Below are 13176 nucleotides of genomic sequence, written 5' to 3'. Positions count from 1 at the left end.
ACTTTGATGGGGAGTTCTGCTAATACCTTGTCAAAGACAAAAAAAACCCCAAAGTCAGTCTGTGAAGACCAAGCAGTTTCATAATCTTCAAAATAAGTTCTTGAATTTTTTTATAGTATTTGATAGCAGCTTTTTATTGGTTACAAAACCTAAGCCCATATACAAAATTAGGAACACATTTAGATGCCTCTTTGAAAGAACGTTTTAGTCTATTTTAACTGATAGTTTAAAAAAATAATAAAAACAATGCAATTTTAAACACTGTTCTGAAAACGTAAAAGTGCAGCAATATACTTTGTTTCCTTTATTAACTATGAAATGGTGCAATCCCAATCAAAAGCTGATAAGGTCACAACACGAAGAACTGAGCAAATGCGTTGTCCTGCCTTACCCAGTTCTCCCATGTTCACTTTTAACGTAATGCATTGAGTGCAAGAAAAGGATCAAATCTTCACAGTAGTGGAAAACGGTTGTTTCAGGATCAATTTGTATGGAATCTCCGGGATAACAGTGAGTGCAGGCTGACCAGGGTTTCCGTCAGTCTATATGGCATACAGGGAGACTAAATTGAATTAGAAGGGGGCAAATATTTGTTCACAATAACATCTGCTGGAACTCTAATTTCACAAAAACTTTGTGACCTTACCTAACTTTGACGCTTTATTGTTTAGTTTTTTTTTAGCGAACACCACACAGTTTCAAGATTTTAGACTATAGTGTGTGAATAGGATGCAGTTACCATATGAAGCTTCAACTCAACTTTTGGGAAAAGAAAAAAGGCACAATGAACTTCAACTCAATTTTATGTGCACAAGAGTTGAAAAATCTGAGCCACCTTAAAGAGAAATTGATTCTAAAATTTATAAAACCTATAAATAATCAGAGGCCAAACCACTATATTAAAACAGATTATCTAGCAAGTAAAAATCTTGCAGTTTAAACATACGCTTGTATCCAGTTGCGATACAAGACAACTCACTCTTTAAAGTGGCTCCACCTTGGCAGATATATATTTAATGAATGCACACCTGCTATGCGTTGTTCATCAGTGGAAAAACAGCTGATCCACAAAGCTCTGATGGCATCTGTCCTTATCTTCATCACAGTAAATACAACCCACATCCAATAACTAAATTAGTTTAGATTTTTCTATCCCTTCACATCAATGCATTGGGAAATTACACCCAGTAAACAACAGCAACAAAACCAGTTTGTGTGATAGCTTACAGAATTCCAAAAGTATCGACCTTCACCCCAGCAAGACCAAAATCCCTTTGAAAATGACTGGGTCAGACGATTTTCCAAAAGCAATGACCTCACGTATTTTATGTAAAGTTATTTAATGTGCGCTGCACATCAGGTTTGCGCTGAATAACGGCAGCTTCCATACGGCCTCACACATCAACCAGTTCGTATCTTTCAAAATCGTGTGAATAAGATTTGAGACTAATTTCTGACTTACTCTTCCAATACTCCAAGAATGAAGCTTTTATGACGCTTCTAAGTAGTTGCTGGTTTGTTGCCAACCACATCATCATAAGCACTGGTTACTAAGTAAAAAATAGTTTAAGACTAAATTACAGTAAACATGAAAGCTCCACAGTTTAAACCCAATATAAATCAACCATATCCAATTATCAATTTAAAACAAAATATATTGACTACTGAAAGTTGAAAGCAAGATTCTTTTTAACTAATACATTTTTTGGACATTTTTTTTTCTACGCTCTGGGACTCTTGCTTTCAGCTTAAACAGAAGTTCAAGTCCATAACAGGTTGTAGCTCAGGTAAAATACCATGCACAGCATTTGATTACTTCAAAACAGCAGGAACACACAGGCTGAAGTGAGTGGTCAAATAGGGCTCGCTGTTCTCAAAAATTAGGTATAATGGCAAAAGCTTTACCAGTCCAAATCTATAGTTCATTCTCCAACCCTGGTTTCTGAGGCAGTTAATGAACACACATCAATTACTGATAGCTGAAGTAGTTTTTCTGTTTGTTTTAAACTTAAGTGTTTAATCAATTGCCAAGTGGTTTTTTTAAAGTTACTTTTATTTCAGTTTCACCAATGAAATTCATTTGGCTTGCATGTTTGAATCTATTCTTCCACATAAAGTATATGAAAATATGTTTGTGGAGGACGATGATGGAGGCTCAGAGCAAACCGGGCCCCTGTAAAGTCTTCCAAAACGTACGCATCATACCAAAGTGTCTTGATCCACAGCGCACCATTTTCCAAAGAAGCTACTTTTCCGTGGAAAGCCAATGTGCCACCACTATGGAATATTCTTAACAAAACTGCAGATTGCGGTTGTCAGCATGTGGCACCAGGAAAAAGGCAAAAAAAGGTAGTTGGGACTGTTAAAAAGAATTCTGAAACAGTTTAAGAGATCATGCATATGCATTTACAGTCCATGTGATAGTGACGTTTGGCAACTGCAAAGTGACCGATACATGGCTTGCTTTAGAAGCATCAAAACGAAGAGGCATGTGTGTCTTGGAGCCTTTTGTTTCTTCACTTGGTAGCCATCTGGTGGTGCTTCATACTGGTGTGGGACAGAGAAGCTGCACTTTTCTGAACTTAAAAATTAAATTCTTTCGTTTGAAGGTTGGCTGTTGGGTCAAAGTTGTAAGTACCTCCTTGAGTGGCTTCAGGAATGAGACTGGGATCTTCATCGATCTAGAAAATACAACAACAACAATACATGAGAGGCCAATTCCCTGCACGGTTCAGTACATGTAGAAGAGATTCACAAATGCTCATCTTCTTTTTTAAAATGTTATTGCAATTGCAGTTCTCCCAGTTCAATTCCTCAAATACATTTAAAAGGAAGAACACATCAACTCTGCTCTAATACCATCAGGGAAAAAGAAAACTGAAATGGTTAGAGACTGGGTTGCTGCTTGGTCAAGGCAGTTGCTATTTTAGCTGTATGATTTAATATTTCGGTGCCAATTTTTAGTACTTCTGGAGTTGGCTAATCACTAGTTGTGAATTCCAAAATTAGTTTTGTACTTTCTCCCATTTTTTCAACGTGAAAATAATTTTTATTGGCAGCTGATAGAAATAATTATAAAAAGCTTAAAAGAGTACTCAGTATCTCCTATCAGAATCTGGAGGATTTAGAATTACTCATTTCAGAGCAGTTTCATATAGCTCTCATGAGCACAATCTGAATTTTTTTTAAACCTGAAGTACTTCATTACTCTGTAGATATAGAATGAAAGACATCAGTATCCACCTTCACTCAGCTTCTCCAGAGCTGTTAGAATTTGGGTATTTACTGCCTCTAGGAACAGCAAATAACACGGTCAGTAGCAGCAACATGCACAAATTCATACCCTCCTCATCCTCCTCCAAACCATCAGCTGCGCCTATTCCCTGAACCTCTGCAAACCAGGCTGCTGGATCTAAACGCCTCGTTTCAAACCCTGTGTCATTCTGAAGCAGGTAAGAGCCCTCGTGCCTGGGGTCTGAGCAGCTCCCTGAGACCCAGCCTTGGAGCAGTGCGGACGTCAGAACTGACTCACCCAAAATCTTTGTTTCTCTTTACTGCGGGTGACAATACCTAAATTGCAAGGAGAGATTAAGGCCTTTGGTGACAGCGAGAATCATCAGGAGGAAGACTGGGGGCATGTCATGCCCAAATGAAGATCAAATCTGGTTTCAGAATGTTTTGCAAAATGTTTGTGAGTTGATAAATTAGCCTTCTGCAACTCTACCTAAATTCCCATGCCTTTAACACAGTAACCTAAAGCCAGGAAGCCATTAGTGCTGGTCCTTAAAGTACAGGCCTGTGCACTTGATAGGGCTCAGCACAGGAGCAGGTGGGATTAACAATGAGGAGATATCTAGTGGCCAGCAACACCTTGTGAGAATACAGAAGATCCTGAACTGACAGAAGGCAGGAATATTCCTGAGCAGCCCATCTCAACACCGCCAAGCAGGCTAATGTAACCAGTCACGTGTCTCCCTAGGACAATTTTCTTTTTTCTGGGTGTTTGTTTTTGGACGAGTTCTCAAACAACACGGGTTATTTTCCTACTTATATTTACTACCTGAGTTTTATGTTTTAACTCTTATCTCCCCATCATAGAATTTCTACAATGTCACATTTCAGAACCCCCCAGAAAACATGATAACTGAAACACAGAATCATTTTGGGTTGGAAAGGACATTCAAAGGTCATCTAGTTCAACCCCCTGCAATGAGCAGGGACATCTTCAACTAGATCAGGTTGCTCAGAGCCCCGTCCAGCCTGGCCTGGGGTGTCTCCAGGGATGCAGCATCTACCACCTCTCTGGGCAACCTGGGCCAGTGTTTCACCACCCTTTGTAAAAAAAGGTCTTCCTCATGTCCAGCCTGAATCTCCCCTTCTTTAGTTTAAAGTCGTGACCCCTGCCCTGCTAAAAAGTCTGTCTCCATCTTTGTTACAGGCCCGTTTTAAGTACCGAAAGGCTGCAATAAGGTCTCCCCGGAGAGTTCTCCTCTCCAGGCTGAACAACCCCAACTCTCTCAGCCTGTGCTCACAGCAGAGCTGTTACAGTCCTCTGATCATTTTCATGTCCCCCCTCTGGCCCCTCTCCAACAGGTCCAGGTCTCTCCTCCTGTACTGAGGCTCCAGAGCTGAACACAGGACTCCAGGTGGGGTTTCAACAGAGCAAAGGGGCAGAATCAGCTCCCTCAGCCTGCTGGCCACACTGCTTTTGATGCTGCCCAAGATAAGATTTGCCTTCTGGGCTGTGAGCACACATTGGTGGCTCATGTCCAATTTTTCATCCCCCAGTACCCCCAAATCCTTCTCACAGGGCTGCTCTCAATCCTTTCATCCTCCAGCCTGTACTGATACTGGGGTTGCCCCAACTCAGATGCAGGACCTTGCATTTGGACAGTAAAAATGGCATATACAGCAGTATAAACAATAATCTGAAGTAAAGTTTTGCTCCTGAGTAAAAGGGGTAAATTCAGAATATCAGGCAAAGAATAAATTGCATTAGTGTATGTAAAAAGTAAATGCACAGAAGGCAGTACTAACCTCAAAAGGGTGATTTTCCCCCCTGCACCAACTAGGCTCTGCTCTTCAGTTGGCTATGGAAGCCTCAGAGCCATTATGGAGACTATTTGACACTGCTCACAGAATCAATACAAGCACAGGGAACTTTACATATCTTAATTTCTGGTGACTTTAACTTCACAGTCACATGACAAACGCGTGAATTGAAAGTCTTAAAGTCAGAGCTGGAATCTGCCGAGTTCAATTTAAGAGAAGAACTGAAAACAATCTTGCTCAGCTGCAGAACTACAGACACCCTGGGTGGCCTAGAAAACATAATTATCATTTGTCTTCAAATTTCTTGTTGAAGTGCCTCTGAGGCACTCTCACAAGCAGCCAGTAACAGAAAGAGCTAGAACCCAGAGGGTCAAAATACCTAGCCAGGGTGCAAGAAAACGTCAGATGGTCTAGATCAATCAGTTACAGTTTTGATGACTCTTTTCAATGCAGAATCCAGATGGAACAATTAGAGCTGAAATAGAGCAATCTATCTGAAAGTGAGGATCCACCTCTCCTCCCCCCAAAGTCTGATGTATGAGAAAGTAAAAAGGAGAGCCAGAGAACTGTTTAGATGCTAATGGCAAGTAATTACATGTCAATTTACGTGTCAGTGTGACAAAATTAGGCCACTGCCAATCCATTTATTAGGCAAAACCAGAGTAGTTATCTTCACGTTGCTAAATAAAATTCTGGGTATTGAGAAACTCTTCCGAGGCTTTCAATTAAGGGAAGCTGTACTGAGAAAGGAGCAGGAAAACCAACTTTCCAGGTAACCTATATTCATGATGATTGGAACTGAGGAACAATGACAAAGTACTTACTAAGCTAACAGCACAGCGCATATACTCTGCAATATTTAGCATACTTACATCATCACCAGAGAAATACTGATCTATGATTTCAAATGCTAGCTTATAAATGTCTTCATTCTCATGCTGTTGCAAAGCTTCGATTTTCTCTAACCCTGAATAAAAGAAAATGGAGAAGAGTTTTGTAAGTTTAAACTGGACTTATTGACTACCTTGGAAAAACTAGGAAAAATAATGAAACATCACTACTGAAACATATTAGAAAATATGTATCTCAGTTTGCATATATTATGTATTAGTAGCTATCTTTGTCTCTATGAGGAAAGAAGTAGTTTGTGAACCTTTGCATGTCATGTAATATCCCTTTTTACGAAGAAAGGATAATGGAATTGTCTCCCTTTTTAGATAAAACTCTCCGTATTTAATTTTTCAAAGACCTCTGCCTGCTACATAGCTTTTGTTTCAGCCACTGTGCTTTATGTATATCACCAAAAGGAAGTGGCTACATTTGTGTGCTGCATACGAGTTTAAAACAACAAAGCGACAAAGCCTCACACCAAAAGCAGCTTAAAACGCTAGTCCCATTTTCAAACTGGATATGGAATAATACAGGGGAAAAACTTCCAGTGTAGTATGTTCTTCAACATCCTTTTGCTGCTATCTTACTATAATGCATTAATTAGCACGTGTTAAAACTTGGATTGCGATATCCAAAAGACTCCTCATCCCACTTTGGCCTGTAATGAAATTATGATCCTAACAACGGCTTCAAAGGCAATGAATTAAAGCAAGAATTGTGTGTTTTACTACAGAACAAAGTACACTCAGTAATCAAATGAAAAGAAATACAATTCTCACTTCAAGCTAAAAAAATCCCTAAGCTACAGAAAGCTCATTCAATGATGGGCTCTAACATGATCATCTCTAAACCAAGCAAAACAGAAAAAAAAAAAAGTTATTTGTCTCATTACAGAAGTCTCAGTTGCTTATTAAAATAGCCCATGGTAAAAAAATGCTGTAGTAAATATCAAAAGCAGCAAAAGGAAGACAGAATAATATCCCCCAAATTAATTTTTATGAAAGCCAAATAAGCACTTACCTCCACACTCTTCTATAATCTCAGCTATTGTGCTAGCCTCATCTCCAGCCATTATCAGGATGTTTTTCAGACCATCCAGCACCACCTGTACCACTTGAGAATCCTTTACTGAGAGGAGATTGCAGAATGGTGGGATTACATTTTGCTGTACGAGGTATTCAACCTAAATAATGAAAAAACATGCTTTCAATGTTGTGCTTCTTACAAATGGCTGCATGTGCAACGTTTTAGTGCCAGCTGAAATCCCAATACACATACCTGATCTTTTCTGCCACTTATTGTCAAATTGCTAATTGCCCAAGCAGCTTCCTTTTGTGTTCCAAAGTCCCCCTGAAAAAGAAAATTAAGAGCTCATTAAAATCAGCATGGAAACATCTGTCAAGCTTATTATTAAAAACCACAGACTCCTCATGTCAGATTTATAAAAAGAGGATGACAACTTGCATAGCTGATAGTTTGACTGACCTTAGCCAGCTGGTGTATGATCATAGGGATTAGCCCAGCATCTATTACAGCCTGAACTTGTTGCTGGTTTCCTGCTGTGATATTGGAAAGGAACCAAACTGCTTCCTACAATTGGAAAAATAAAAAAGCAAAAAAGCAAAACACTCTTAAAAACAGTCAACAGATAAAAACCAAAAACCTAACCAAACAACCTCAAAACCTAAAATCAAACTATGACCAACCACCAAACAGAGCCTCCAGGTTTCCTCCCCAGTAGCACTTTTAGTGCACAAACTTTTATTGCACTGTGAAAGCCAAATGCACAGGGGATCAATGTAATATCAATATGATTAATTAACAGGGCCAGATTATTACTTGCACAAGAAGTGTCTCCATACACTGGGAGCAATACAGACTTAAACCTTAGATCTGCTTTGCATTGCTGGAGTCACAGCCATATTTTAAACTTGAGATCAGTGTTGCAAAGAAAACAGGGAAACTGCTAAAACTTCATATAAAAAGGACTTATCCTGCAATATTTGACTTAGCCACTCAGCAGTATCTTTCTGTGCTGATACAAGGAAAAACAGCTCCAGCTCCCATTTTCTTCCTGAAACATGAAGTGGAGCTCCCAAAGCTCACTCAAGGATCAGACAGGACTCTGAGTCTTGAGACTTTACTCAGCTGTTATCTCCTTCAAGGGGTTCATTGGCACAGCTAACATCTATCTGATGGCAGCTATAAATTCCTGGTTACAAAGGGGGGGATACTTGGCAAGGCAATACAGAACATCTTAAAAAGGCTCTGATCTTAAGTAAAAAACAACCAGATGTGGCAAGCAGCCGATTATGAAGTACTTCAGGAAAAAAACATAATGAGTTCCATTTTTTTAGGGATGTGTATTTGGCTTTTACTTGTATGTGCCCCTCACAACATGCACCTCAAACAAAACTCAAAGCATCTAAGAGTCCCCTTATAAAAAATTAATTCCAGTCTTGGCATTCAAAAGGAGCTCTTACCTTGTTTATCTTCTCTTTTGGATGCGTCAGGAGGTTTGGGAAATAAGACAAAACATCACAATTGAGAACAACTTGTGTCTGTTCATCAGTACCAGTTACTATGTTGCCTACTGCTCTCAGTGCTGCTGTCTGAATATCCAAAGTGGGAAGGAAAAAAAATTGCATGTTAAAGACATTGCTGTTACTTATGCTATAACAAAGATCATTTTAAGATTTTTCTTTATAAAAACACTTTGCAAAATACACTTTAGCACTTTATCCTCTGAGCTACTTCCTAAAAATGGGTAATGTTTCATTAAAACAGAAACACACAGTACAGGATTTTACTGAACAGACACACTGCAGCTCACCTCAAAAAGCATAAAGATTAAAAATTAAAATAATATTAAAACAATAGAAGAGTTAATTAATCACGTATCTGATCTGAGCTACAATTACATTATCTGTTTCTAGGCTTTGACTATGTCTGCCAAGGTTCCTTACTTCTCCATTCAGCTCTCCACTACAGAATTAGAAAATCCATGACTACTTTATTTATTCTCAGTTGACTTTCAGAAACGGACTCTGTATCTCTATGTACTGGTTAGTAAATGCTTTAACAAGGGACGGAATACTGGAAAGACTCCTTTTCATCAAGTTAACTGGTCTGACAAATTTCAAGACAGCCCAGTCTCATACAAAGCACAGACTAAACAAGCACGGCAAATGCACAGATCAGTAAAAATGCTCCCAATTGCGATGGCGGGTTTAGAAAAATCAAGTACACAGTAACTTTTAGTTTCCCTTTGTCTTTGAAATTAATCAATGAAGTGCAGTTATCCTACCTTTTGTAGCTAATTAGAAATTTACTTCACTAAAAGGACTCAGCATCTGCAAATATTTTAACATTCAAAAGGTCCCAAAATATTAATTGATTTTCATGAGCTATTCAGACAGAATATGCACAACCATGTATGCAGCCACAGAAAAGAGCGTATACAACTTCAATTCTGGAAAATGTAAAATCCGTTGTCATTAAATATTTTTGGACTACAAAAGGAAGGCACCCCTGATAATCACACAATGGAAGTTAATGTCTAACCTTCACTTAAAACTACATTAGAACTGTTTTGTTTGAGTTTTCTTTCATTTTAATAATGGCTTTTTCCTCAGTGTAGGAAACACCTTTTGTTCAGTTTTACCTGCAACAAATGTAGCTACGAACACCCACGTCAGTACTCCACTAATAAGCACTCTAAGGCACATTTTTTAGAAAACAGCTTACGAAGAACCATTCAATAGCAACTGAACCAGACTTACTTGAACTTTAACCTCCTGATGACTCAGAAGGGGAACTAGAAAAGGTACAACTCCTGAATCAATCACCATTTGTATCTGTTCATTTCCACCATCTGTCAAGTAGGACAAAGCCCAAACAGTGTCCACAAGAATCTACAAATTGGAAAGAATGTGGTTTACACACTGAGCAGTAAAATCCATACAATGGAGTCTTAAATTATTGATAAACATTCCACATGTCTGGGGTAAAAAAAAAGAAAAGAGCATGCAATTTAATTACAGGGAAAACTCAAACATTATGATGAGACCTAATTAGTAAAATGATAGATTATTACATACAACTATGAAAACTGGGGCCATTTGTTCCAGAATAATAATTTATATATGCCCTCTCTCATTTTTTTAAAATAAATACCACATTTTGGTGCACAGAATGACAGCATACATCATCTCACAAAGGTAAACTGTTGGGTTTGATTTGCATCTCAAAGATAGACAATGAGCTCAGCTGAGTAGTTATGCTGGTAATGTTCTGAAGAAAATACCAACCCAGCCTCCTAGCACTGCTACAATTTGTCAGTTGTGTCTTCTTCTGGTTACAGAACACCTGAGTCCCCTCAGTCTCCAATCCATGTACCTTACATCTTAGTGTTTTTGATCCATAATGTAGTTCTCAAGAGAAACTGCAAACTGTTCTGGATGTCTGCTGTTTTTTGCCTTTATATTAAGAATTAAATCCACAGCAAAGGAAAGGAATTATTATACCAAACCAACTAAAGGACTAGCAACTATTGTAATGTGGCAACCGTTCAAGCAAAGAGAAAATTCACAGAGAAATTACTATCATGCATCTTAGTGTCTTAAAGAAAAGGAAGACAGAGCTACTGATGACTTCATAAGGATTATTTGAGAGCCCTCAAAACCAGAAAGGTACAAAAGTTACAGTCATTGAAAAGTAGTGTCCGAAGCAGAAACAAAGCCAGCAGAAAGAGGGATATTCCATCTCTTAGAGGTGGTATTAGGAACTGCAGGGAGAGACATCTGGACCCCACTGAGGACATCATCTGGTGAATTATCTGTATCTACTCTATTTCTAACAAAGATACCCATTTAAAATTTCTTGCTATCAAGACAGCTAAATACTACAGCACTGAACCATATGAAGGACCAAAGTCCTGATCCACAGGCTGCTTCCACTCAGCTCCAGGGACCAGCCAGCACAGACCCAAGGCTCTCCTGGCCCAGCGTGCTGCTGCCCTCACCTGCCATTGCCACAGGGACAGCAGAAGGTGCTGCAGTGGAGATGGTATCGCAGCAGAAGCAGTGAAAGATGGTGCCTCACCAGCTTGCTGCCCCACAGCCCCGCTGTTGACGAGAGCAGCAGCTGCCAGAAGCGCTCACGACTGCTGGCTGACCTACCTCCATCACTGACTCATCTCCAAAGACAGGCTTGCTGCTCCAGTACAGAGGGGCTGGGACCAGAATGGCACCTCCAAACTAGCACCTGACCCTCAAGATCAAAAAGATGGGCACCCTAATTGAGATCAGTCAAAACCTGGCATCACATAGTCTTGTATCTACTTCACGAAGCTCTCACACAGTCATTGCTTGTGAGAGATGGCAAATTTGTCAGGAAATAAAAAAGCCTATAGGCTAGAAGTATGTTTGGGTTTGCTATGAATTTCCATTTGAGTTTGTCCAAATTACGAATTGGAAAGTCACCATGTGCTGTCTCCCACTCATATTACACTGGGAAAGCCCTGGCAAAATTCCAAATTAAACTGTTTGCAAATATTTTGTGGAGCCAAGCCCACTTCACCATCAAAAAAACAGCAGAAACACCACTACAACAGTGTGGAAATAACAAAAGACAGTTCCACCAGTCTTCTGCTCTATCCCCACACTCACCAGAAGGGTTCAATTCCTGCTTCCCTAAATTGGAGAATCACTACAGGGAGCAAGAGTAAAGACATCAAAGTCCTGATGGGAGGAGAGCGGCTCTTCTAGCCTATAGGCAGTATCCCTCGGTTACACGGATCTTTGCTCCTGAAGTCCCAATATAAGGCTTCGGGAGGTAAGTCCACTCCCCTAGGGCTTTACTCAGAAAACATACGTAAGCCCATGGATCAGGAATGTGAGAAGTATTGAAAGTTTAGTATTAATAACATGAATAAAAGTTGTCAAAGGTGCCACAAAACAATAACTTATTCCTGTTTAAGTAAATTTTTCTATGTGATTTCCTTCGTTAAACAGGTTGCAAAGTCAAGCAACAGGTTATGAAACTCAGATTTACCCATATGATCTCAGTTTTCATTGGACTGATATGTAGAATTATATTTTTTTCTACACATGCATTATATGTCATCTATGCAAAACTATAAAGTGGGGCAGAATTGAAGTGAAGCTGATGGTGAAGTGCTCAATTCCGCAAGAGAACTTTTTAAAAATGTGGCTTTTAAATGTGATTAAAAAAACTTTTAGAAAAGATATTTCAGGAATGGTGTTTTCACTTTCTTTTTCATGCTCTGAATGACTACGATTATATTAGTCTTCATACTTAATTGTGCATTTACTAGTTAATTATACATGAAATGACACACGAAACTAAGGTTGCCACTTAAATACAATCTTGAAGTATTTTCTCTTCAGAGAAAACAAAGAATCTAAATATCTAAAACTTGAGAAATTACTTACGTTTATATCTGTATGGTAAATGAGAACACACAATGCTGGCAAAATCTGAAAAGAAGTTAATCGGTCACTACAGTAGAATAAAATTGGCCATACAATCATGACTCCATGTACAGCAGCCACAAAACTTGGCTTGAGAATGCTTTAGCACACTGCGTTCACACACTTCCCAGCAGCTGGTCATTCCCTCAAAGTATACATAAAAATATATCTATTATACTTAAAATTAGTAAAAATAAAAGCCAGTACTGTATTCCAAAGACACATAAAGCAGACTATATTTTGAGGGAAAACAAGCAAACAACTGGGATAAGACATCCCCCCTGTTATTTTGAAAGCTTTGTTACCACACAATATAATAAAAATCATCAGCTTAATATCAATATATGAAACCCTCTTGGATTAAAGTAAAATTTTGTTTTTGTATTAATGTACGGAGAAAATACAAAACTGAGCTATGAGAAGACTACTTAGAACAGGGCTTTTTATTTGGTAATTATTACTTGTAGAAGTTTCCCCATTCTTCGCTTCATTTTTAAAATTTCATTGAAGTTTAGTTGCACACAATATTATACTTCACATGGCTTCAAAAACTATCTACATTTTGCAATTTATCTTAAAATGAAGAACTTAACATACAACTACAGTTCTAGTCAAATAGCATCTCCTTACTAGCTGTGCCTACTCTATAAACTGCATTTGCTCTGTTCACCAGTGTAAAAGGATTTTCAGATGCTTCTCTTCTTGAGGACTTGACATTGCACGTTCACAGCTAGTCAAA

The 13176-nt window shown here is 38.7% G+C and overlaps 1 protein-coding gene across 1 annotated transcript in view; it reads right to left on the bottom strand.

Annotated features, from left to right (window-relative positions):
• Positions 1-105: 105 nt before the first annotated feature.
• The window catches only part of KPNA3 (karyopherin subunit alpha 3), a 53885-nt gene continuing 40814 nt past the window's right edge, over positions 106-13176 (bottom strand). Inside the window, exons 10-17 of the mRNA XM_065053515.1 lie at positions 12399-12443; positions 9726-9857; positions 8427-8555; positions 7429-7533; positions 7222-7293; positions 6964-7126; positions 5925-6019; positions 106-2681 (exon numbers count right to left, since the gene is read on the bottom strand). Of these exons, the coding sequence (XP_064909587.1) occupies positions 2583-2681; positions 5925-6019; positions 6964-7126; positions 7222-7293; positions 7429-7533; positions 8427-8555; positions 9726-9857; positions 12399-12443 (840 nt within the window). The 3' untranslated portion in view covers positions 106-2582. The remainder of the gene's footprint in view (positions 2682-5924; positions 6020-6963; positions 7127-7221; positions 7294-7428; positions 7534-8426; positions 8556-9725; positions 9858-12398; positions 12444-13176) is intronic.

The sequence above is a fragment of the Columba livia genome, chromosome 1 (genome assembly GCF_036013475.1).
Source record: "Columba livia isolate bColLiv1 breed racing homer chromosome 1, bColLiv1.pat.W.v2, whole genome shotgun sequence".
NCBI classification, from domain to species: Eukaryota; Metazoa; Chordata; class Aves; order Columbiformes; family Columbidae; genus Columba; species Columba livia.
This window is presented reverse-complemented; position numbering and strand designations above follow the sequence as displayed.